Consider the following 27339-nt stretch of genomic DNA (forward strand, 5'->3'; position numbering starts at 1 on the left):
AAAAAAAAAAAAAAAAAAAAAACACGATCCTTATACCAGCATCAAAAGAAAACCCCGGGTATGCTTTTTCCCAATTACTATTGTAACCTCGTGATATTCAATATTCACTAACTTTTATTGTTATACATCTTCAATTGAGCCGATTCATTGGGTTCATTATTGTGTTACTCTATATTTAATTTTTTTTTCATTTTCTTTTTTCATTCACTCTGTTGGATAACCTATTACAAGATAATTTTCCTTACTATGATAACATATAAATAATGATTATGCGGTCCATGGTTTCTATACAACTGTTAGCCAGAAAGTTGTTATTTATATTAATAAATGCAAAAAGCATTGTTATTGAAGATATTATAATTTGAATACTCGTCGGTGATTAGTATAAGAAAGACATATAAGTTTCATAATATGGTTTTAATTATTTTTGTTATGAGAGATTGTAAGGCACATTTTTTCGTATCACATATATTATTTGTATTATTTTTGTTATGCTTTTCTCTTTCATCTACTATATATAATTAATGTTAAAAATATTTATGGAAGGGATTTGACCAAATTGGAGTTTAATAGCACACTGCTTTTGTTTTTGTTGCACAATTGCATGTACATTGTTGTTTGACTAGGTTATAACTTAATCTAGGCAACGATAAATTGTATTTATAATACTCTGTTTTTGAGATAGGAATATTTTGTTCTTAACTTTTCATAAACTCGCCCCTCTATTATATATTTCCAAGTGTGTAACAATACACATATACACAAGCACAACGATAATACGCTCTGTTAAGCCTGCAACATATCATCTTTGCGTTATTCCAATATCAAATTGTGGAAGCATTGTACTTGATGTCGAAAATTTGGATGCTTTCTTGTTTGTACAGCGGAAACTTAACAATATATTTCATTAATATATCTTTTTAAAGATTTTCTCTTTGTTATCTTTAGTTTTAATTCAACCTGATTGCAGCCAAACGCATCAGCATTGTTGGTTATCCTTATTTCTCTGACGATAAGGACACAAGGCCCTTGGTATATCTCTATGATTAACCCTTTATCCCTCATTATAGTGGCTATCATTAGTTGGGTGGTCTTAGACGAGCAGTTACAAGATGGAAGCACGTAAAATATTTTCCGTCGTCTCCTTCATACAACTTTATTCAAACTAATCAACATTGCTTATTATGGTTATAACGCAGTTAAATATGTATTGGTAGTCGTATGGCTTTATTTAGTTATTTGGACGAAAAATATATAAATAGAGGATCAAGTGGTGGAAGCTAGAGGTGAAAATAATAAAAATGAGAAAAGTGAAGATGGAAAGGAATGCACTGAAGCAACATATGGAATGGTGAAAGCAACATACATAGACATATAGGATATTGTATGATGAGAGTAATTCCTTCAAAATATATTTAGAAAATATTCTTAGTTATGAGCCACGTGTTGTTGTTAGAATTGAGGTGGATTTGGGGATATTTGTGAAAAGCGGGGGGTACAACAACCACACTTAATATTTCGATTAGCAATCTGTATGGACTAACTCCAATATACTTTCAAGAGAATCAACTAGACTCAACTTAATAAAGTATATCAAAGAGTTATAATATCTGAATTTCTCGATTTAATTCTTGCTCAAGCAAATAGAAATCTGCGAGTCTAATTAAATACAAGAGAGATAATTTGGATGGTACCAAAGACCAATATCCAAGTTCCAATCAATGTAAATAAACAACCAAAGGTTGGATATTCTAATTGATTGAACTTAACGCACAACCTGTGATATTTCAATTACATAACAAAATATAATGCGTAAAAGAAAGAACACAGACACCAGAAGTTTCGTTAACGAGGAAACCGCAAATGCAGAAAACCCCCGGGACTTAGTCCATATTGAACACCACATTGTATTAAGCCGCTACAGACACTAGCCTACTACAAACTAACTTTTTTCTGGACTGTAGTTGAACCCCAATCAAACTCACACTGATCCAAGGTACAGTTGCGCTCCTTACGTCTCTGATCCCAGCAGGATACTACGTACTTGATTCCCTTAGCTGATCTCACCCACAACTAAGAGTTGCTACGACCCAAAGTCGAAGACTTTAATAAACAAATCTGTATCACACAGAAAAGTCTATGGTAATAGATAAATATGTCTCCCACATAAATACCTACGAGTTTTGTTCCGTCTTTTGATAAATCAAGGTGAACAGGAATCAATTGATAACCCGGAATTATATTCCCGAAGAACAACCTAGTATTATCAATCACCTCACAATAATCTTAATCGACACGGCGAAAGAAGATATTGTGGAATCACAAACGATGAGACGAAGATGTTTGTGAATACTTTCTATCTTGCCTATCGGAGATATCAATCTCAAGCCAATCGTTGTGATTGTACTCAATACGGTAGAAACAACAAGATCATATCACACAACTACAAGAAAGTAGTATCGGTCTGGCTTCACAATCCCAATGAAGTCTTCAAGTCGTTAACCTACAGGGTCTCGGTAGAAACCGAAGGTTAAAGGAGAATCGACTCTAGCTAATACAACTAGTATCACACAGGAGGTGTGGGGATTAGGTTTCCCAGTTGCTAGAGTTCTCTCTTATATAGTTTTTCAAATCAGGGTTTGCAACCAATGTTAGCTTAGTAACAAAGTATTCAATATTCACCGTTATATGAAAACCTGATTAGATTCAAGATAATATCTTTCAACCGTTGGATCGAAAACTTAGCTTGTTACACACAAATGAAATGCACGTTTTAGGTTTGTGTAACCGTACCCAAACATGTACATTTGTTGGTTCAACAATAGTTAACCAAATGGTTAGCCATATGAGTACTTTCAAATTAACCATATTTTTCTTTACCATAACTAGTTCAAATGACTCAAATGAACTAGTTAGAGAGTTGTTCAATTGCTTAGATCTTATAGAAGTATACAAGACACAATCGAAGCAAAAACGATTTGATTCACTCGAATCGATTCATGAACTTTATAGCCACGGTTTGCAAACTTGCATTCCTTAGTTAATATAAGTATAAGTTCACGAATAATCGTTGATAAGTGCATAATTCATATGATTTTAGTATCCATTCCATACTTGCTTTAGCTATTATTCTTGCATATTTTCGTAGTATTACTTTGGTTTTCTCTTATTTGCCTCCAATAGGTGAATCATACAAAAAGGAGCTACAAAGTGCTGAAAAGAGCTATGAAGAGAAGTATTCCAAGTATCCAAGCGCCCAAGTCCAAGAGAAGTGGAAGAAGTGCGACGAAAAAGAGCAAAACGCTCATAATCAAGACTCAGGCCAACGACCGATCTTAACTCATTCAAATTAAGGATTTCTCATTATAATCTTGAAGAGAATTGAAATATAAAAAGAATGAGGTCATTCCGAGTTCGGATGAAGAAGTTGTGGCCAAAACAGTTTCCATTGAATACCGAAGACAGTGAAGTCCGCGAACTGGGTTTGCGGACGGGGTTCACAGACTTATTTCCGAAAATATCTGCTGGAATTTTAAGTTTGCGGACTGGGTACGCGAACTTATCAAATGGGAAACGTGTATTCACACCTTGGAAGGCCTAAGGGCACGTTTGGAGTCGTTAGGTCATATTTTCGGGTCGGGTTCTTAAACCTAACTAAATACTTGGAGACCAAGCAATGTAAACCTATAAAAAGGTATTATGTTATGTAAAAGATATCAATTATCGAATCTCATATCACAAGTTTTACATCAAAACCTAGGGTTTACCCCTTTAGGGGGAAACCACCATTATCATCTTCTTTGTAATATGAGTAGCTAAATCCTTTGTTGATTAAGGATGAATTCAATGTTCTAAGCGTGAACCTTTATTAATAATACAAATCTATTGAGAGTTAATCAACATCGTTTGTCTTTACTATATATAGGGTTTATGAGTGATACTTAGATTTATTTGAGATGCATACTAGATTAGTCTATTGATTGTTCCATTGCTAGTGGAAGTTAGGAGATAAGTAATCGTCGAATAACTCTCTATACAAGTAGAAATCGCGAGACCTTACAGAGGGATTTTGTGGAGCAATCGTGTGTGAAGACAACACCAATAAGTAAACCTTGATCTAAGAGTTTAACTACTGGGATCAACCTAAATTCACAAAGCTTAAAGCGTTCGATTGGATTACACCTTGAGTGATCTACTACTTGGTGGTTCATTGAATAGAATCTGGTAGGCGAGAACTTCTGTATCCAGTGATCAAAGGAGTTTTGGGGATAACACTGATCTAGTTGTTATTCTACGGTTGGTGATGAATAGTTCTTATGAAAGATAGATAAGTATATTAATCCAGTTATCGCTTGGTAACGGCGAAGGATTCCTTAATCATCTCTTTTATTTATTATTGTCTTTTTATTTATCTCACAACCAAAACCCCCTTTTATTATTTACTTCATCTTGCTGATCAAATAACATATCAATTACACAACTCTCCGTGGGAACGATCTCTTACTACCGCTATATTACCAGTTAATTAGTGGGAAACATATTTATCAATTTGTTGAGCCTACGACGGCCCATACAATCGTTTTTAGATATAACCAACCTAAGTACGCGGACTTGGTACGCGGACTTAAGTACCCGGAATAAGCTTGTAACAAATTTACAAACTCCGGCAGATTTTCTCGGTAAGAGAACCTCCGTCAGTACGCGGACTGGGGTCGCAGACTCTTGTTCCGGTTTTCCTGAGCACCAAAGTAAGCATACTTTAGTTCAAGGAATAAGGACTTATACATATATGCGTTTCCATACAATGCTTATATCCAACAATGGTTATATAATCTAAACTCTCATTTCAATCATTGAAACATTCTTAGAGGACGTTATATAGTTGTTATTCACAAACCATTTTTCGTCAAAGCCATTTTCAAGTAATTGAAACATAACATGACTTTCGTCACTAGGTAAAGATGAACTTGTCCAAAGCGAAAACTTACCAACACATATTTCGAGAAATAGATAAGCGAGATAAACTCGGCTCGAAATAGCAAATGTGTATAATTAAAGTCTATATAGCAAAACGACTTTTGTCTCAAGATATTAGATAGAGTAGATAGACTTTTGAGTGATAGATAAGTTCAAGTCTCCAATACCCTTTAGTCAATGAAGTTCCACCAGTTCCTTGAGTAGCTCTTCGTCTTGTATGATGATCGCCATGGAGTTCTTGAGCTCAACTACACTTTCTATCCTAGTCCGAGACTTAGCTATAGTAGACTAGAAATCAAGACTTATAGTTTTGATCACTAACATTGACAAACATGCTTGAGATAGAAACGCATGCAATTTCGACCGAGCAATGCTCTAACAATCTCCCCCTTTGTCAATTTTAGTGACAAAAACTCAATACATATGGAATACAAAAATAAATAAATAAACTTTTGTAGCTCCTATTCCACATGCCTAATCTTCAACATTACTCGAAATCTTCGTCACTTCCAAGTACTCCAATGATCCCAAAGGTTGTAAGTTTAGCATCATCGTTGTTGAAAATCCGTAGCTATAACAATGAGAAAACAAGAATTCTCGATCATTTTTATACAGTGTCATAGTATTATTATACAGCATCAAAGTTCAATTGTATCACAACTTCGAGAACAATACTATGGTGATATGTATCCCTCCACCTTAGTCAATACTCCATCTCACATGGAAACCACTCCCCCTTACATAATGATCCGAAAACCATATGTATTTGTAGTGTGAACTACACATTAATTCTCCCCTCTTTTGTCAGTAAAATTGGCAAAGGTAGAAAAACGGGATCCTAATGAAAATTTCCATAGAGACATTTCATGACCAAAAGTAAGCACATATCAACTTATTTAGATGCAATCATATAGACGAAGCTAAATGATTTCATCAAGGAGTTTATAAATATACAAGATAACTCCTATAATACTCCACAGTCGCACTCCACACAAAGATTTGGCAATTAGGCACAAGTTCAATTAATAACTCTCCCTCATAATATGTCATTCCCGAAAGAACAACAAGAGCGATCTTAATTTCATAAGAAAAGAAGGATTTCTTTGGACACAACAAATCACATACGAATATGAATTTGAATCCAAAAATACTCAATTAGATTAATCACAAGAGAACCCATAATTAATCTAATCGGAATTGCTCGACATAAGAGAACTTACAGAGCCTCACAGTATATACATAAAATATGGATCAGGGAAGATCAATACTGCGGAATAGAAAAGGATTCATTCTATTTTCCATCACTATTTGCACAATGACATACAATAGACATAATCCTCGTAAACAAAAGTTCATCCTATCTTCCATCAATATTTGCATAATGACACAATAGGCTTCAAACTTTTGTGATGTCAAAAGTCCATTCATTCTTTTATCAATACATGCATATCGACATATGAAAGACTTAACTTTTGACAAGGTATGGGACAATCATAGTTCACGGACGCAAACACACATATCCCATAACAAATTGCAATATATAAAACTAATAAAGATTAATACTGCAAAAACAATCTTTGCCCTATGAAGGTAGAATCAATCTTTTTCGCACGGATTTACACCAAGAGTAGTTACCAAACGTGTATAAAAAGATTTTCTTAACAAAGAAGAACATACAAAGTCATTAAATACCATGCATCATAGTTCACATAAGATGATTGTGAACATTCAAGAATCCCATAGCAATGCGTACTACTGCCTATTCTTGAACTTCCTTCTTTGTAATTCACCAACTTCATTCTTTTAAAAGCTACAAATGAGCTTATAGAGAATTACTCCAAGGATCCAAGTGCCCAATTCCAACAGAAGTAGAACAAGTGCGACGAAACGGAGCAAATTACTCAAAAACAAGATACGGGACAAATACCAACCTCAACTCATTAAAATTTAGGATTTCTCATCATCATTTTGAATAGAATTCAAAGAGGAAGAGAATTCAAAAATAATTAGGTCATTCCGAGTTCGGGCGAAGAAGTTACGGCCAAAACAAATTTACCGAATATCGACGTTAAGTATGCATACCGATTTGCAAACGAATTTTCATGACCTGGGGGAGTATGCAAACGGGTATGCGTAATTAGACCCCTGGATTTTGATTTTAAATGATGTTGTGCATACCTGGTAGGTGTACCATGAAGTCCAAACATCTCGAACTACTATTTTCAAACCTAAACGTTTAAGAACCTTAAACACAGATCAAGTTAGGTAGAAATGAACAATAAGAAAGGTACATGGATCATTATAAGTACTCTAAGAAAATAGAAACACAAATCTTGCTCAGGTTTATAGACATACCTTTTTAGAAGAATCCAGTTGAATTCTATAGCCTTACCGAGCATAATCTGTGTGCCCAATGCTTCCCTCACCGTATACATAGAAGGGCATTCCTTGATGAGGAGGCACTAACAACACAATAAAGTTGTGTTGAGGTGAGTAATGTCTTGCTCACCATGGGACCAAGAAAGAGTTTCTTTCCAAATACTTTTGCATTCAACAAGGTTGAGAAACATCCAAGAATCTGTTTTTACAAGTTTTGCAAAAGACTTTAGAGATATACACAAAAATTTGAGTCCTTGATGTCTCATTTTAAAACTTAATAAAAACAGTTTCTGCAGATAATGTTTAGTACTACGCAGGGAAACTCTTTTGGCGAAAGAAGACATCCTGACATGTTTACAACAGTAAACACAACAATTATCATGACACAGTGTATCAGGAATTAACCAATGAACTGATTCATGCTTTGAGGTGATACCGTCAGATGACTGAGATTTAAACTCCTCTTGTAATACGTTTAGTTTACTACAACTAAGTGGATTACACAGAGGAGGAGCATTTCTCTCACTAATTAGTACATCAATATCAGCCTCGACATGAATATTATTCATCATTACTTGGTTTATCTTATCAAGTAATTCTTGATCTTTCTGGAGGTATAACTCAACATCAAGAGATAAGCTCTCAAGATTCTTTTCAAGCCCTGAAAACACTTCAAGGGATTTTAAACCTGGTGGAGGTTTAGATAGAATTTATTCTAGAGATTTTATTAAATCAGTCATGGAAGAGAATTCTGAAATCCCTAGATCTGGTGGTGCGTTTATTGAGATAGCACTATTTTCCATATAGTCAGATTGCTACAAATATAGACTTATAAGGTCTTTAATGTGTTTTCCTGCTCTGATACCAATTGAAAAAGTGGGGGTACAACAACCACACCTAATATTTCGATTAGCAATCTGTATGGACTAACTCCAATATACTTTCAAGAGAATCAACTAGACTCAATCTTAATAAAGTATATCAAAGGGTTATAATATCTCAATTTATCGATTTAATTCTTGCTCAAGCAAATAGAAATCTGCGAGTCTAATTAAATACAAGAGAGATAACTTGGATGGTACCAAAGACCAATATCCAAGTGTCAATCAATGTAAATCAACAACCAAAGGTTGGATATTCTAATTGATTGAACTTAACACACAACCCGTGATATTTCAATTATATAACAAAATATAATGCGGAAAAGAAATAACACAAACACCAGAAGTTTTGTTAACGAGGAAACCGCAAATGCAGAAAAATCCCGGGACCTAGTCCAGATTGAACACCACACTGTATTAAGCCGCTACAGACACTAGCCTACTACAAACTAACTTTGGTCTGGACTGTAGTTGAACCCCAATCAATCTCAGACTGATCCAAGTTACAGTTGCGATCCTTACTTCTATGATCCTAGCAGGATACTACGCACTTGATTCCCTTATCTGATCTCACCCACAACTAAGAGTTGCTACGACCCAAAGTCGAAGACTTTAATAAACAAATATGTATCACACAGAAAAGTCTACGGTAATAGATAAACCTGTCTCCCACATAAATACCTACGAGTTTTGTTCCGTCTTTTGATAAATCAAGGTGAACAGGAACCAATTGATAACCCAGACTTATATTCCCGAAGAACAGTCTAGTATTATCAATCACCTCACAATAATCTTAATCGACGCGGCGAAAGAAGATATTGTGGAATCATAAACAATGAGACGAAGATGTTTGTGACTAATTTTATATCTTGCCTATCGGAGATATCAATCTCAAGCCAATCGTTGCGATTGTACTCAATACGATAGAAACAACAAGATCAGATCACACAACTACAAGAAAGTAATATCGATATGGTTTCACAATCCCAATGAAGTCTTCAAGTCATTGACCTACAGGGTCTCGGTAGAAACCTAAGGTTATAGGAGAATTGACTCTAGCTAATACAACTAGTATCACACAAGAGGTGTGGGGATTAGGTTTCCCAGTTGCTAGAGTTCTCCCTTATATAGTCTTCCAAATCATGGTTTGCAATCAATGTTAGCTTAGTAACAAAGAATTTAATAGATGAAAACCTGATTAGATTCAAGATAATATGTTTCAACCGTTGGATCGAAAACTTAGCTTGTTACACACAAATGAAATGCACGTTTTTGGGTTTGTGTAACCGTACTCAAACATGTACGTTTGTTGGTTCAACAATAGTTAACCAAATTATTAGCCATATGAGCACTTTCATATTAACCATATTCTTCTTCACCATAACTAGTTCAAATGACTCAAATGAACTAGTTAGAGAGTTGTTCAATTGCTTAAATCTTATAGAAATATACAAGACACAATCGAAGCAAAAACGATTTGATTCACTCGAATCGAATCATGAACTTTATAGCCACGGTTTGCAAACTTGCATTCCTTAGTTAATATAAGTATAAGTTCACGAATAATCATTTTTAGATATAACCAACCTAAGTACGCGGACTTAAGTACCCGGAATAAGCTTGTAACAAGTTTACAAACTCCAGCAGATTTTCTCGGGAAGAGAACCTCCGTCAGTATGCGGACTGGGTTCACGGACTCTTGTTCCGGTTTTCCTGAGCACCAAAGTAAGCATACTTTGGTTCAAGGAATAAGGACTTATAGATGTATGCGTTTCCACACAATGCTTATATCCAACAATGGTTATATAATCTAAACTCTCATTTCAATCATTGAAACATTCTTGGAGGACGTTATATAGTTGTTATTCACAAACCATTTTTCGTCAAAGCCATTTTCAAGTAATTGAAACATAACATGACTTTAGTCACTAGGTAAAGATGAACTTGGCCAAAGCGAAATCTTACCAACACATATTTCGAGAAATAGATAAGCGAGATAAACTTGGCTCGAAATAACAAATGTGTATAATCAAAGTCTATATAGCAAAACGACTTTTATCTCAAGATAGGAGATATAGTAGATAGACTTTTGAGTGATAGATAAGTTCAAGTCTCCACATACCTTTTAGTCGATGAAATTCCACCAGTTCCTTGAGTAGCTCTTCGTCTTGTATGATGATCTCCATGGAGTTCTTGAGCTTAACTACACTTTCTATCCTAGTCCGAGACTTAGCTATAATAGATTTCAAAATGTAGCCGTTGGATCAAAGGTTTTTGCAGCCGTTCAGATTGAGCCGTTCGCGCCATTGGGTCAGACTCTGGCGTTCTTATTAAGGACGCGGGCGTTATAATCAAACACACGCGTTGGAACTACACACGCTGGCGTTATTTCTTCAGACGCCAGCGTTGGTAACAAGGACACCCGTATTTAACACAGACGCGCGTTGGATGTTCCGACTCAATGTTCAAAGCAACAAATTTGTTGATTTGAACATCCATTTTTCATGTTTGTTCATTCCATAGTAGGAGCAAAATGAACAAACTCTGAGTTTGTTCATTCCATAGGAACTGCTCTAACTTACTAATCTTAGGGTGTAAGAACTTTCAACCTTCTATAATCATGGAGCAAATCCATGGACCATACCTATATTTGGTTTTATGTGAAAACTAATCACTGTGGAGCACTATACCCAAATTTGATCCGGTATTTTAGGGTTTGGGACCAAAAATAGTCTGAAACCATGACCAAAACCTAATTTGATTGAGTGAAGGTATTGTGTCAGTTTGTGCACTTGACGATCTTTTAGTGTCCGCCCAACATCAAACGATGTCTCGCGCCAGGCGCTTATTATACATCCACCCAAATCAGGCGCTTATTTTACGTCTACCCAAGTTTCATACTAGGTTATACTTGCACTCAAGGTCAAGCATCAATTATACTTGCGCTTCACCAAATTTTGCTCTTCTACTATTGTGCTTGATCAACTAGAATACTTTTCTTTTTCTCTTCCTTTTTTCTAGTATGGTATTTGTCTTTTGCTCCATCTCATGATTGTGGATGCTCTAATCATAATTCACAACACTAGTGATCACAAATTGCTACTTGTTGTTAGGATTCCTTAAGAACTACCTAAGAACCCTAACTAGCTATATAGATGAGTTATTCGAGTCTATTCAGTCCGCAGCTTAAACAAGCAAGAGAACCATCATATTGCATGAACACAATCGCATAATTATTATCATAATAATCAGCCAGATTGATTCATATAGTTAGGACTTCGGATTAAATACCCAATAGGTTTACTAAAACCCATGGAACATAAATAAAAGAAGAATGGCCCTCCCCTAAGTGGAAAATCCTAGGAATACCCGAAAGGCATACCAGCTTTACATATGATGATGGTGGTTGTATACTTGCTTACAAATATACTTGCACCTACATTGTCTATTTTTTTAATGCTTCGAAGGTGGATTGAAAACCCAAACTGGCCTAACTTTAGGTTTTTTTTTGTTTTTGTGGTGGTGTGAAAGATAATATGAATGGTAGAGTGCGTCTCCAAGGTGTTGAGATGTGTAAAAGATTCCTTCTTAATGTATTGAGGGTAATCTTATATAGACCTCACGTAGTTTAGGGTTTAGTACCCGGACGAGGTCGCATTTTCCTTAATTTAGAAGCCCAAACTCGTGCCAAACACCTAGTTACGGATGGGTCAACCCAGTTGTAACTCTGACAAGAAAATTGTCTCAAAATACCCAGAGTTACGGTTGGGTCTGAGTCTTTTGGACCTGACTGTAATTCTTCATGTAACTTTCTGTCCTTACCATTTCGGACGTAACTTCGTCATACGATGTTCGATTGAACTCATTCTTTTTGGGTTGCATTCTTATCGTCGTCCTCTACAACATATCAATGCTCAATTATTCATATATTTTAATTTTATTTTACGGTTAGGTTGAACCTAGCCGTAACTCCTTATGCTAATTGTAGTAAAAATTCATATTTTTTACGGTTAGGTTTTGGGATGGCTTTTCTCAACCGTAAATCTTTCTGAAACTTGTATCCAAAAGTTGTCTTTGCATATTCCAACTTCTTCTTTTCATGCAGGAATGAATTCCTTTCCTATTCTTAGTTTCTTTTAACACCATTTACCGTGATTTCAGATGATTCACCTTAAGAAACAAATAAAAAAGAAAAGAATAGTAATACAATGTAAAAATGAAAGAAACATAGATAAAACAAGAATGGAATTGATACTCTAAACATGTAAATTGAGCATCTATCAAATTCCCACACACTTAGCTTTTGCTAGTCCTCGAGCAAACTACCTAGCCTAAAATACAACAACTCCATTTCGTCGAGGCACAGTTGCACTCAACATATGCAACAAGCCTTTGAACCCCTAGATGTCCCTAGTGGACATGTTATAGTCTCGTGAGGGTTTATAATAGGTATACCCATAAAACCTTTGCTCCAAACTCCAGCTACCTCTGAAAAATCTAGGAACAACACTAAACAATCTCCTTAGTTGGCATACTTTCACTGGCTATGTGAGGAAGTACCCTGATGCGAATCCAATTCGAGTTTGCACTCAAGCATACTAAAATTCATATATAAGTGACAGAGCTCTACTCAGATAGTCGCACTATGGACATCAATATCCAAATTCAATCAAATCACATGAATAAATTAAGAAGATGGATACAGAAATATATGTTTGTGATGTTGACTAAGGTGAACGGTGTTACCATATCTGTCTGAAGGTCAGTGCCAAGATAGATCCTATGAATCCTAATGGATTGAGATACTGGTCTGAACTCTAATATCAACACAACTGGTATATACAAGAGACCCAGCGGTCGATAATCCTAATTTTAAATCAACTCAGATGGTATATAAGATTTACTAATAAAATAATTAAAAAAAAACTTCACGCTTGTTGAGTTTCAAAGGCAGTTAAGGGGTTCATCGTTTTGAAGGAAAGGTTGGGTTGTTGAGAAATCACTTACGGTTACAGCTATTGTTACCTGTATATGCAGTATGCCATCAACCAGAGCATCAACTTCTTCATCTGTAAAACTCTCTGGTAATACTAATACTGCATCATCTTCCTCTTCTTAGTCGAGGGTTATTGTGTCTTCCCAATCCTACTCAAAGGAAGATTCATATGATAATGCTTATCACTGCCCATTTAAAAACTTCGGCGGTTGTCACGATGGTATCGCAGGTATAGGATATGCTAAGAGTTCCATCTCTCGACATATACAAGATATGAATTTCAAAACGTTAAGACATGTAACCAGCCGCAGAGAACGAATCCGTACACAATTTACTGTCTACTTGGCCTGAGAAAAGGTTCTATCTCAATTACAGATGTGGCTCTGCATTCCGTGCATGCGCTGGTATTCTTGGAAGAAACCATGTGGTAATCATGACGGTGACATTACCCCATGTCCCTTTAATGGCTGGTCGGTTGTCCTCCGACGCAAAAATAATTTAAGTTCTTTCACTTCACAATTATAAATAATAATATAGTTATAAGAACAGATTTGTTCCACAAGGAGATATGAGTTGTTATTCGTAATTGAAAACTTAAGTAACCTGAGGGGATTTTTGATTTAGGTCTAAAATAATTAAACTAGTAATAATATCAAAGAATGAACAAAGAGAATCAATAAGTTGACTGATTAAGGGTTCATCATCAATCATAATACATGCACTTCGACTAATAACTGGTGTTGTCACTCAATCATTCATTATCAATAGTCCTAAAGTGCCCCATCGAGAGCATACTCCGATAAATTCCTTATGTCATCATATACCATAACGATGAATATATGAATACTACTTAGTGAACAACCTAATGCAACATGCTATTAGGTTTAATCCTACAAGAGCTTTAAAATCTATGAATTAGACTAATCCATGCAATAGAAATACTACGAGTAAATTATTAAACATAGGTCAAGCTTCTACTTGCAATCACGCAAAGGTTTTGAATACAATTGGTAATCACAATATGCTACTTATGACAAGGTTTATCAACAATTACGTATCTCAAAACCTAATCTAGCAATAGAAATGCATTCAAGATCATTTAATAGCGCTCCTAAATAAACAATCATGCAATCATACATGGCGATAATAAATGGTAGAACAAGACAACAATGATTTGATTAAGATTTCAAGACCAATACATTAATTTAGTAACATGTTTATGATATCCGACTACATCCTTAACCAATATGGAGTGTTTAGGTACTCATGGGTTTCTTAAAATCCATGAGAAATAATAAAAAGAAAAAGAAAGCAAACCCTACGTTCAATCGTGATTATCAAATCCAAAATCGCCAAGCCCTAGCTTTTTTTCTTCTCCTCCTAAAGTATATGATAAAAGATCCTTCTCAAAATCTCTCTTTAATAGGTTCCAAGTATAGAAGCGCCCGTGCATCCAATCCCGGTCGAATTAGGTTCCAAACTCGCCAAACTTCCAAAATAGGCTCACGCCCAAAGTCTGTCTCGTGTAAATGCTGAATAGGTCCGGCCCATATAGTATTTGGCTTGTCAGTTCTCTAAAATCGACCGCCTTTTTCTTTTATTACTTCTACGGCCAGTAACATATTATTATTTTCCCTGAGTTTGTCTTCGGTAGAGTTTTCCAACCGTATCTTTTCCTGAAATTATGTACGGTTTGAAAATATCACCGTAACCTCACCTGTAATCTCCTAAGGTGGAGTATCCCACCGTATATGCCTTCCAATATCAACTCCTATAATTTCTGGGTTTCAACTCAATTCCTCCCTGACTATATACGAGAGAATATCTCTTTTAGTTCCCTGTTTTATCACTCGAACTTCTTCTCCCCGTCTCTCGACATTGCTTCCATCATCCACAACATCGTCATCATCTTCCATCACCAACAACAGACTAGACTCAGCTCCGTAACTGCCAATGGCAGCAAAACCATCTTCACTGTATCCTCCACCTTCGTATCTCCGATAATGGCATCCATCACCTTGAACCGCCGTACTCTGTCTTCGTCAACCATCTCATTTACCGGTCCATCACCAGCATCATCTCACTAACTTCTCAACTATATTCTTCTCGAAAACCATCAGGATCGTCACCGCTGTTATTTAATCAGTCTCTTTTCCATCCGAGTCTCTCTGAAATTTCTATACTCGAGTTATCATCCACAGAAGCCAACTGCCATGCATCAACACCGAGATCATCTCCATAACCACTGCCAACAACTTCCAAAAACAATCATAACTCCATTGCTCATCTCGAGCTTGAGTTCTTCTCCATTACTTTGCACAACGACTAACTCTTCCGATCATCAATGTTTCCATCTCCAGCTCGTCACCACAGCACCATCATCTCTCTGTTTATAGCTCCACCGTAACCACTGTTGGAATATTTTCAACACCGCTTACCAAAGGGGGGTCCTGGGGGGCATCGCCCCCCAGGCTGTGGTCGACCTGACAGGTCAGGTCGTGGGGGTCCAGGGGAGACCGCCCCTGGTGGGGGTTTCAAGGGGGCAACGCCCCCGGAAGAATTTTTTGAACTGACGGTTTTATTTGGCCGATAAAAGCCTGTTCGAAAATTTCGAATCCAAAAGACACCATTGATGTCTGTTGATGAAGGAACCCGACGTTTCGTGAATAGAAACCTGTTGGCGAATAAAAACCTATTCCCAACAGGTGCAAAACCCTTTATAAATAGCTTCTCCCAGTTTCGTTTAAACATATAAGAAAAATCAATCTGTTTTCTCTGTTTCAAAAAGCATCATCAGAAATCAGAAATCTCTTTGTGTGTTCTTGATTGAATCAAGGGGTACAAACCTTGAATTCAGTTTTCGTTGCAGGGCTTTCATTGTATCCTGAAGGCAATATTTCGCATACCTGTTGTAATCGCCAATTGTTATTGGGAGGGTAGAAATATTTGTCTAAAAGAAATTTATACAAGCCTTGAAAGTTTTGGAGTGCAACACTTTCTTCTCTGATTCATTCATCCTTTGTGAAACCCAATTTTTTTCCAACAACCACAACATCACTCCATATAAACCATGTCTTATCTCGAGCTCAACTGCCATCAGCAACAGTAATCTTCCATTTCCAGCCAACAACGGAAGTACATCATTCCCTATCCAACTCGGTAATCCACGGCCTCCTACATCATCATCTCTGGTAATGGAAGCAACCATATTCCACTGCCAAGCTCTTTCCTTCTAACATACACGATAACATAGCAACGCCATGCAGTCCATCGATACCATCTATTGATCATTAAAATATAAGGAAGAAGAAGATGGTGGCAGTTCAGTTTAGAACTGCATTGGCTGCCCCGAGTAAAAGGCGTGCCTGCCTTTATCAATTCTGTGCTTTAACCTTTTTCGACAACTTTGACTTGCTTTGAATGATCCTAATTTCTTCATACAACGTCGGAATGACCTCGTTCTTTCGCCGTTGGCTTCGTTTTTTCGTTCTCTTCTAGGTGATGTGAAGAAATCTCGGATTTGAGCTAGTTCCACTTCCTTTTGGTTAAGATAGCCTCAAACACCTAACAAACTCAAAATCAAACAAAATCAAAGCATAATAATATAAAAACTATCAAGAAAGCAAACATTTGAGTACCTAACTAGTGCAAATATTGAACCTATCAAATTCCCCCACACTTGCCTTTTTCTAGTCCTCGAGCAAACTACAAAAATAAACTAAGGTACAACAACTCATTGTCGTCGAAGTCCCGGTTGCACTTAGCATGTGCAACAGGTCTTTAAACCCCTAGGTGTCCCTAGTGGACGAGTTATAGTCTCGTGAGGGCTTAAAAGAGGTATACCTACAAAACCTACTCCATCTTCAAAGCGTTCCAGCTTCCAAAGCATCCAGAGAGCTATGAAGAAATAGAATTTCTGCATGCTAGTAATAAGAAGTTAGAAATACCAAAGAAAATATTCTCATTCTTAAATGTTGAGTGAAAAATAACAACACCATAATGAGAGAACGCGTGTTTGAGAGCGATCAATAAGCATTTCCCCTCGACTTCTGCCTCACTTAAAAGGATTTTATGATAATTGCACTAAATAAAACGACTTTTTTATAGGTCTCACATGTGTGCAGGTAGGAATGAAGAGAGAAACCATACACACGTTGAATGGTGGGAAGGAAACCTTCCGAATTATTTATGGAGACCCCACAAGATCGTGGGAAATAAAAGACTTTTTCTGGTGATCTCTAAGAAAGGAAATCAACCACTATATCAAGGATGAGAGTACTTACCACCTTCACATCCGATCGGCAGTGACGAAAGCACCACTCTCACAACATCCAATAGAAACGTAGTCTTCAGCTTGTCTTCTTCATCTTCTTGGTCTTCGTCTTCGATCTTCAACTGTTGATGATAAACTCTTGAACTTCGAAAATTTGTAACTCTTTCTCTTCAATTCCTTGTTGCTTGAAACTTCTTCATAAAATTTTCTTCTTCCCATGGCTTTATTAAATGAATACAAAAAGAAATACAAACCAAAGTAATACAAAGAATTTCTCTTGTCTTTTTTTTTTCTTTTTTTTTGTTTTTTGTTTTTTTTTGTTTTTTTGTGACATGAGAAATAACCACAAACTGAATATAAAATAAATAATGAAATTTTTATGGCCATGGGATAATTACTTTACCGCTTGATTCTTCACAACTTGTATTGTCTTCGTATCATAAACTTCAATATAATTTTCATCTTTTGATTTTCTTCTCTCTTGTAAATAAGTCTTCAACTTGAATATAGAATTCCGCTCCTTACGTGTAAGTCTTCAACATGTATATAAAAATCTGCTCATTGTATGTTGCTTTACTTGAATATGAAATTGCGCTCTTCCTTGTATTGTTGCTTGTAAACCTTAAACGTCTTCAACTTTCCTTGTAGATTTTTGGTGTCGCTCCGCTTGTTGATGATGATGGTGTGTTTCTATGGACCTGTCGTTGGAGAGAGAGAGAACGGTGCTAACTGCAAATCAAACTACAAGAAGGTGGTTTTCATCTATAGACGTCACCCTCATGATTGACCAAATTAGCACTCAAGAGATCAAAGAGTAGTGCTTCTATCGTTGGGAGGTTGGGTAGATCACCATTCTACCCGGAATTAACGTACGGTGACACACACTCAAAAGAAAGCTCTTTAGTCAACTACAAAAAAAAATTAAGTCTGGTGCCTCTGTTGATTTGAAAATAGGTAGTATCCACTAATGATTGATCAGCAACTCTAATAATGCATTTCTCTCTACTCTTCATTTGCATCACCGACATGATTAAATCCATTATTTAATACTCTAACAGGCAAAAAATCTGAACTTAGTTCCCTAACACTTCCAAGTTCAGTTATGTCGGTCAGAATTCCCTATGTAAACATACCCAGAAGCATGCTAGTGACTCTAAAATCTCTACAAGTTGGAGGTTTTATGCAAAAACATACAAAATTCTGAAAAATCTAGGAAAAAATCTAAAAACTCTATATGCAAAATACTCCCCCACACTTAAACTTCACATTGTCCTCAATGTACAACACTGAAAATTCTGAATTCTGACGTAGCAGCAGATAAAATACGAAAATTGTATAAATTGGTAAGGAATTTGGATAAACACCACTTCACAAAAGTTGTTCTCCTACATCTTTTCCACAAAATGTTGAAAGGGAACAGTGTTTCGATAAATGGTCTGACAGTTATGATCTCTGGACTGATATACGTGTAGTCTGAAATTTTCTGACGAAAAGGGGTTCGTCAAAATTTTCTTCAAAATAGATTCCGGACTCTACGAAATTAAACATGAAAATGCAAATAGGATATCAAAATAATAAAAGCTGAAAATAAAAAGGTATTAAGATACAATACCTATGGGTTGCCTCCCATTAGCGCTTGGTTTAACGTCAACAGCCCGACTGTAGACTCTTTGTCTACTCCTTAGCATGCGTCTAAGACATTAGCATGAACATCTGAATGAATATCGCTAGGATACCGCATTGCTCCAAAAATATCGAAGCGAATCTTTTCATCATCAAATTTCATAGTGAGCGTTCCTTTGTTAAGATCTATAACGGGTTTGGCCGTTTTCATGAAAGACCTCCCCAATAACAGCGGTATAGATGCATCAGACCCGCTATCCATTTCCAGTACACAGAAATCAGCTGGAAATACGAGTTGATTCACCTGCACAAGCACATCTTTGATAATACCTCTAGGGTAAACATTAGTACGATCAGATAGTTCAAGAACAATATGGGTTTCTTTCAAAGGACCCAAATTCAAAGACTCATAAATAGATGCGGGCATAACATTAATCGATGCTCCTAAATCAAGCATAGCTTTTCCAAACCTTTTATTGCCGATCACAACAGGTATATCGAAACTACCGGGATCCTTGCATTTAGGTGGAAGTTTCTTTTGGAGGATAGCAGAAACTTTTTCCCCCACACTCATCACCTCATTACCGGTTAATCGTTTCTTCTTGGTGCATAGGTCTTTCAAAACTTTTGCATACTTAGGAACCTGCCTAATTGCATCTATCAGCGGGATATTCACATGAATCTTTTTGAAAATATCTAAAATCTCCTTGTCTTGTTCCACCTTTTTAGCATTATCGAACCTGCGAGGAAAAGGTAAAGGAGGAACATAAGCTGAAACAAGAGGTTTAGAGTTTGTTTTAGGTACCTCATCGATTTTGGAAGAGTCAGTAATCTCTTTCTCCAAAACCGGCCCCTTGGGATCTTTGCTTTTCTCAGCATCTTCTGGTTGCACAGTTCGTGTACTACTTCTCAATGTCACAACATTAACAGTTTCTCTAGGATTAATAGGTTGAGAAGGGAGTTTCCTACTATTCTGCGTTTCCAAAAGGTTCAATCTACCTTCCATGGTGCTCATTTGTGTCTGTAACTCCTTGATTGCACCATCAGTCGTTTGCTGATTTTTTTTGCACCATTGTGGTTATATTCTTCATCATAGCAAGCATCTCTGATGATTCTGAGTTCTGCGCTGGTTGTGCTTGTTGTTGGAAACTGCTAGGGCGATTAAAATTGACCCTGGAGCTGCTGCTTGCTTATTCGCATAGCTGAAATTGGGATGATCTCTCCACCCTGGATTATAAGTATTGGAATAAGGATCATACCGTTGCCTTTGCTAATTTGGGAAAATAACATTCACTTGTTCAGCTTCTTCCTCATACGAGGGAATGATTACTGCAACCATTTGTTGCATCATCTTCTCCATATTACCAATCTTATGTTCTAAGTGTGGTGAAGAAGTAAACTCATTAACCTTTCGACTCATTGAAATACCTCTTGTGTTGAATTTCTGCGTGTTTGCAGCCATATTCTCGATCAATTCCGTCGCTTCGTCAATGGTTTTGTTTGTCAAGGCACCATCACTAACTGTATCAATAAGATTTCTCTCGGATTGGAGCAAACCATCCTAAAAATACTGCACTATGAGTTGCTCAGATATTTGATGATGTGGGAAGCTCGCCAACAACTTCTTGTACCGTTCCTAGTAGTCGTAAAGAGTCTCACCAGTAATTTGTTCAATCCCACTAATTGCTTTACGAATAGTTGCTGCTTTAGAGGCGGGAAAGTACTTTTCTAAAAATACTCTCTGCATCTTATTCCATGTTGTGATACTTCCAGGTGGAAGACAATAAAACCATTCTTCTACAACATCAATCAAAGAGAATGGGAAAGCTGTCAGTAAAGCTCTTCCTTGATCAGTTCCAGTTGGCTTCAAACTTGTCAACCTATGTTGAAACAGTTGTAAATGACGATTCGGATCGTCTCCTGAAAGCTCTTTGAACTTAGGTAACCAATGAATCAACTTAAATTTGAGCTCAATTGAATCTTCCAAGTTGACACACAACTTTTGTTCGTTAAACGATGGGAATGTCAGATCTTTGAGTGTCTTCTTGGGAGGTGGGGTGGTGGAGCGCCGCCATCTCCATGGCTTCCCTGGTTACCAGTGTTTTGGTTGTTCGTTTCGCCAACCATCTCTTCTTGTTGTGAATTTCGAGGTTCTTATAGTATTGTTCCTCTGCGAGTTGAAATTCCGCACCTTTGGTAATCCCAACGCTTGGGTGCCATAGATCAGGTACCTGAAACAAGATTCTCAAAAACTAAAAATAAGAAATCGAAAACAAAATAACAATCCGTTATGCCTCCCCGGCAGCAGCGCCAAAATTTGGTCGATTGTCAGCAGACGCAAAAATAATTTAAGTTCTTTCACTTCACAATTATAAATAATAGTATAGTTATAAGAATAGATTCGTTCCACAAGGAGATATGGGTTGTTATTCGTAATTCAAAACTTAAGTAACCTGAGGGGATTTTTGATTTAGGTCTAAAATAATTAAACTAGTAATAATAGCAAAGAATGAACAAAGAGAATCAATAAGTTGACTGATTAAGGGTTCATCATCAATCATAATACATGCACTTCGACTAATAACTGGTGTTGTCACTCAATCATTCATTATCAATAGTCCTAAAGTACCCCATCGAGAGCATACTCCGATAAATTCCTTATGTCATCATATTCCATAACGATGAATATATGAATACCACTTAGTGAACAACCTAATCCAACGTGCTATTAGGTTTAATCCTACAAGAGCTTTAAGTTCTATGAATTAGACTAATCCATGCAATAGAAATACTACGAGTAAACTATTTAACATAGGTCAAGCTTCTACTTGCAATCACACAAAGGTTTTGAATACAATTGGTAATCACAATATGCTACTTATGACAAGGTTTATCAACAATTACGTATCCCAAAACCTAATCTAGCAATAGAAATGCATCCAAGATCATTTAGTAGCGCTCCTAAATAAACAATCATGCAATCATACATGGCGATAATAAATGGTAGAAAAATACAATAATGATTTGATCAAGATTTCAAGACCAATACATTAATTTAGTGACATGTTTATGATATCCGAGTACATCCTTAACCAATATGGAGTGTTTAGCTACTCACGGATTTCTTAAAATCCATGAAAAATAATAAGAATAAAAAGAAAGCAAACTCTAGGTTCAATCGTGATTATCAAATCCAAAATCGCCAAGCCCTAGCTTTTTTTCTTCTCCTCCTAAAGTATATGAAAAAAAATCCTTCTCAAAATCTCTCTTTAACTGGGTTCCAAGTATATAAGCGCCCGTGCATCCAATCCCGGTCGAATTAGGTTCCAAACTCGCCAAACTTCCATAACAGGATCATGCCCAAAGTCTGTCTCGTGTAAACGTTGAACAGGTCCGGCCCATATAGTATTTGGCTTGTCAGTTCTTTGAAATCGACATCCTTTTCCTTTTATTACTTCCACGACTAGTAACATATTATTATTTTCCCTGGGTTTGTCTTCGGTAGAGTTTTCCAACCATAACTTTGCCTGAGATTATGTACGGTTTGAAAATATCACCGTAACCTCACCTGTGATCTCCTACGGTGGAGTATCCCACCGTATATTCCTTCCAATATCAGCTCCTATAATTTCTGGGCTTCAACTCAATTCCTCCCTGACTGTATACGAGAGAATATATCTTCTAGTTCCCTGTTTTATCACTCGAACTTCTTCTCCCCGTCTCTCGGTATTGCTTCCATCATCCACAACATCGTCATCATCTCCCATCACCAACAGCAGACTAGAATCAGCTCCGTAACTGCCAATGGCATCAAAACCATCTTCACTGTATCCTCCACCTTCTTATCTCCGATAATGGCATCCATCACCTTGAACCGCCGTACTCTGTCTTCGTCAGCCAACTATTTACCGGTCCATCACCAGCATCATCTCACTAACTTCCAAACTATATTCTTCTCGAGAACCATCAGGATCGTCACTGTTGTTATTTACTCAATCTCTTTTCCATCTGAGTGTCTCTGAAATTTCTATACTCGAGTTATCATCCACAGAAGCCAACTACCATGCATCAACACCGAGATCATCTCCATAACCACTGCCAACAACTTCCAGCAACAATCACAGCTTCGTTGCTCATATCGACTTGAGTTCTTCTCTATTACTTTGCACAACGAACAACTCTTCCGATCATCAATGTTGCCATCTCCAACTCTTCACCACAGCACCATCATCTCTCTGTTTATAGCTCCACCGTAACCACAACATCACTCCATATAAACCATGTCTTCTCTCGAGCTCAACTGCCATCAGCAACAGTAATCTTCCATTCCCAGCCAACAACGGAAGTACATCATTCCATATCCAACTCGATAATCCACGGCCTCTTACATCATCATCTCTGGTAATGGCAACAACCATATTCTACTGCGAAGCTCTTTCCGTCTGACATACACGATAACATTACAACACCATGCAGTTCATCGGTACCATTCATTGATCGTTAAAATATAAGGAAGAAGAAGATGGTGGCAGTTCCTCCTTCCAAATGTCCGTCTTGGGAGACTGAAAGTTCAGTTTAGAACTGCATTGGCTGCCCCGAGTAAAAGGTGTGTCTGCCTTTATCAATTCCATGCTTTAACCTTTTTCGGCAACTTTGACTTGCTTCGAATGATCCTAACTTCTTCATACGACGTCAGAATGACCTCGTTCTTTCGCCATTGGCTTCGTCTTTTTGTTCTCTTAAAGGTGATGCGAAGAAATCTCGGATTTGAGCTAGTTCCACCTCCTTTTGGTTAAGATAGCCTCAAACACTTAACAAACTCAAAAGCAAACAAAATCAAAGCATAATAATATAAAAACTATCAAGAAAGCAAACATTTGAGTACCTAACTAGTACAAATATTGCACCTATCAATAGTCGTTATGCAGACTTTTTGATACATGGTGTAGACAAACCCTTTCTATCCATCCTTACTGATAATTTGGTTACGGAAGAACAAACTGTGCGAACTGATATCGTAGTAGACGCTCCTGATAGCCTGTCTTTAGAATTGCTCGACCTGATATTTCAGAGGAAGATCACAACTACTGTAAGTATCCCTCCCCCTTGCCGGCTTAACATTTCTAGGACTCTTAAAAATACTCCAGACAAAGTTATAACCAATCCCATGGATCTTACAACTTGGTTACATCTATTACTTTTACCAATCTGCACCTTAAATCTTTATATACCGAAAAGTATTGTGGAAGAGTGATCAGGTAATAGGAAAAGATTACAGATTGCTGCTATCAATAAGGCACTGGAGCAGTGGAAAGAAAGCAATGGTTGTTTTCATATTGTTAAGAATTTGCTTGATATGACCAAACCCAACAACAAGTACAAGCCGTGCAATGCAAAAAAGAAGGACTCTAATATACATGCTTGTAAAAGGAAACTTGGATATGGTCACTACACCGCGCCTATCCGTGTGCTTTCATCAGGAGGTATTGCTTCCTCCACACCAGAGACGCTACTCGAACTGCAGATGAAACACCCAAAATCTCCCCCTCCATACATCCCTCCGTAGGAGGTTTCTGTTGCTGCACTTTCAGTTGATTCATAGGCAGTTTTGAAGGCTTTAAAAAGCTTTTCTAAGGGCACTTCCTGCGGAAGGGATGGACTTCGCGCACAACACTTGCTTGATGCTCTAAGTGGCTTCGCTGCTGCCGTATCCAACGAGCTCCTAGGTTCTATTGCTGGCGTTGTGAATTTATGGCTTGGTGGTAAATGCCCTGCAGTTCTTGGAAAGTACGTTGCCAGCGCCCCGTTAACACCATTACTCAAGCAGGGAGGTGGACTTAGGCCTATTGTTGTAGGGACAATATGGAGACGCTTGTGCTCTAAACTCGCAGCCACCTCTGTGTGCAAGGATATGCATCATACCTTGGTGATCATCAGTTTGGTGTCGGAATCCCATGCGGCGGTGAAGGCATCGTACACTCTGTTCATAAGTTATTGGAACTGAGGGGAGATCAAACCAACCTGACGATGTTACTTATTGACTTTACTAATGCATTTAACTTGGTGAACAGGAATACATTGATATAGGAGGTAAGGAGTAAATACCCCAGCATCTCCAAATGGGTGGAGTTTTGTTACTCCGAGCCGGCCAGCTTGTATTATAATGAGTTCATCCTGTCGTCTTCCCAAGGGGTGCAACAAGGAAACCCATTAGGCCGTAGCTCTTCACTCACTGGTTTGCAGTGCTTCACAATGTAATCTTGATCTACACGCGTGATATTTAGACGATGGCACTATCGTTGGAGACACCTTGGAAGTTGCTAAGGCATTGAAGATAATACAAGCTGAGGGACCAAGTCGTGGGTTGCACCTCAATATCACGAAAACAAACATATTTTGGCCCTCGATGGATCCCAGGTGTTCTACTGATGGTGTGTTCCCGTCCAATATTGGAAGACCTTCACGTGGTGTTAAACTGTTAGGAGGCCCTGCAAGTCTTGACCATCAGTTCTGCAGCGACATGTTAATGACTCGAGTGGATCAAACTGTTCAGCTTATGAACACACTTTAGAAATTGAAGAATCCGTAGTGCGAGCTCCTCCTCCTTCGAATCTGTGCAAGGGTATCCAAGCTCTATTTTTCTATGCGCACCACCAACCCCTTTCATCTCCAAGCATCAACAGACACGTTTGACCAACAACTATTTCTGTTTCACGACACCTAATTACTGATGACGGTGCTGGGTTTGGTCCTGTTCAACAACGTTTGATTACTCTCCCTATTAAAGACAGCGGTCTATGAGTCTACACAATAGCTGACACCAGTAAGTACTGCTACCTTGCTTCATGTATACAAACTCATATGTTACAAAACACCATTTTGAATGCTCCATCAGACCTCAACTCCAGCCCTAGTTTCCAACATGCTTTACACAATTATACGCAAGCTTGTGGCCTTTTGCTTTCTGATTTCAACTTCAGAGATACTGCCCTCCGTCTTATGCACTCATTGGCAGTCACATATTTTAAAGCTGTTAAGAAAGGAATCCCCACGAAGCTTTCTTTGTCTGATCATGAAGCTATTTTATGGCAATCCAACAAAGTGGACCATGCAATGGATTTTTTAAAAGCCATACCTATTGACGGGCTTAACCAAATAATTGGGTCGAGACAATTCAAATCCGTACTCAAGTACAATTTTGGCATCCCTTTGTTTGGCGAAATAGTGTGTGCACAAGTTGTGACAAGGTTATAGACATCTTTGGTGATCACGTTCTGCATTGTGCAAGCGATGTTGGCCTCAAATACCGGAATGATCTAGTTCGTGATGTTTTTGTAGATATTTGTTATAAAGCGGGAGTGGCTGCCAGGAAGGAAATACCTTTGGGATTGATATCCACTAATGATAATGCATTAAGGCCGGCAGATATTCTTGTCTATAGTTGGGAGAATGTCAAAGATGTATGCTTTGATATCACAGGTGTGTCGCCGTTCACTAGTGCGAGTAATCGTACTTTTAATCCAGGACATGCTATTTCGGCTGCCATAAATAGTAAGCGTAACAAATATTTGGATATATGTTTTGCACATGGCTATGGATTTGGTGTTTTGGCCTTCTCAACCTTAGGTGCACTCGGTGATGATACTATTACCTTTCTTAAGAGATTAATGAATTGCCTTGCAAGTAAAGTAGATGATTTCCTTTTCCATAGAATTGCGCTTACTATTCAAAAAGGTGTTAAAGCACGTGTTGTTTCCAGGCTCCCCACCGACTTTTTGTAAACAATTTTATTGTTTTTCTTTTAATAAAATTGCCTTTTTAAAAAAAATAATAAAATAATAATAATAACGCAGGAGAGAGAGACTCCGGGGATAAACCAGGCGATTGAAAACCTGTGTTGATTTCTATTATTATTTCTCAGGCTAGCCTCATTGATTCCTTCCCTTACATCTTCCCTGACAATCCCTACCATTTCCCCATTCCATAGATACCACTTTCATGCCTTTCCATTAATTTTTCTGAACGGTTATTGCAGTTAGTAATTTTCCTGCAACATGCCAAAGACGAGATCTTCTACAACATCATCTGTCAGGATTTCTAAATCAAGACCTTCTACATCTTATGCGGCCTCTTCGAGTATGCAGTTTGCTTTATATCAGGAAGATACAGAACCACCAGACGATGCATTTCATTGTCCTTTTCGAAACCTT

At 37.4% G+C, this 27339-nt stretch overlaps 1 protein-coding gene across 1 annotated transcript; it reads right to left on the reverse strand.

Moving 5' to 3' along the window:
• Positions 1-19187: 19187 nt before the first annotated feature.
• Positions 19188-20135, reverse strand: LOC113312864. The gene has a single exon (XM_026561598.1). The coding sequence runs from the start codon at positions 20133-20135 to the stop codon at positions 19188-19190; it is 948 nt and encodes a 315-aa protein (XP_026417383.1).
• Positions 20136-27339: the final 7204 nt, after the last annotated feature.

The sequence above is a fragment of the Papaver somniferum genome, chromosome 9, assembly GCF_003573695.1.
Source record: "Papaver somniferum cultivar HN1 chromosome 9, ASM357369v1, whole genome shotgun sequence".
NCBI classification, from domain to species: Eukaryota; Viridiplantae; Streptophyta; class Magnoliopsida; order Ranunculales; family Papaveraceae; genus Papaver; species Papaver somniferum.

Coding starts and splice junctions, on each gene's coding strand:
- LOC113312864 (XM_026561598.1), bottom strand. CDS start 20,135: ATGGAAGGTAGATTGAACCTTTTGGAAACGCAGAATAGTAGGAAACTC.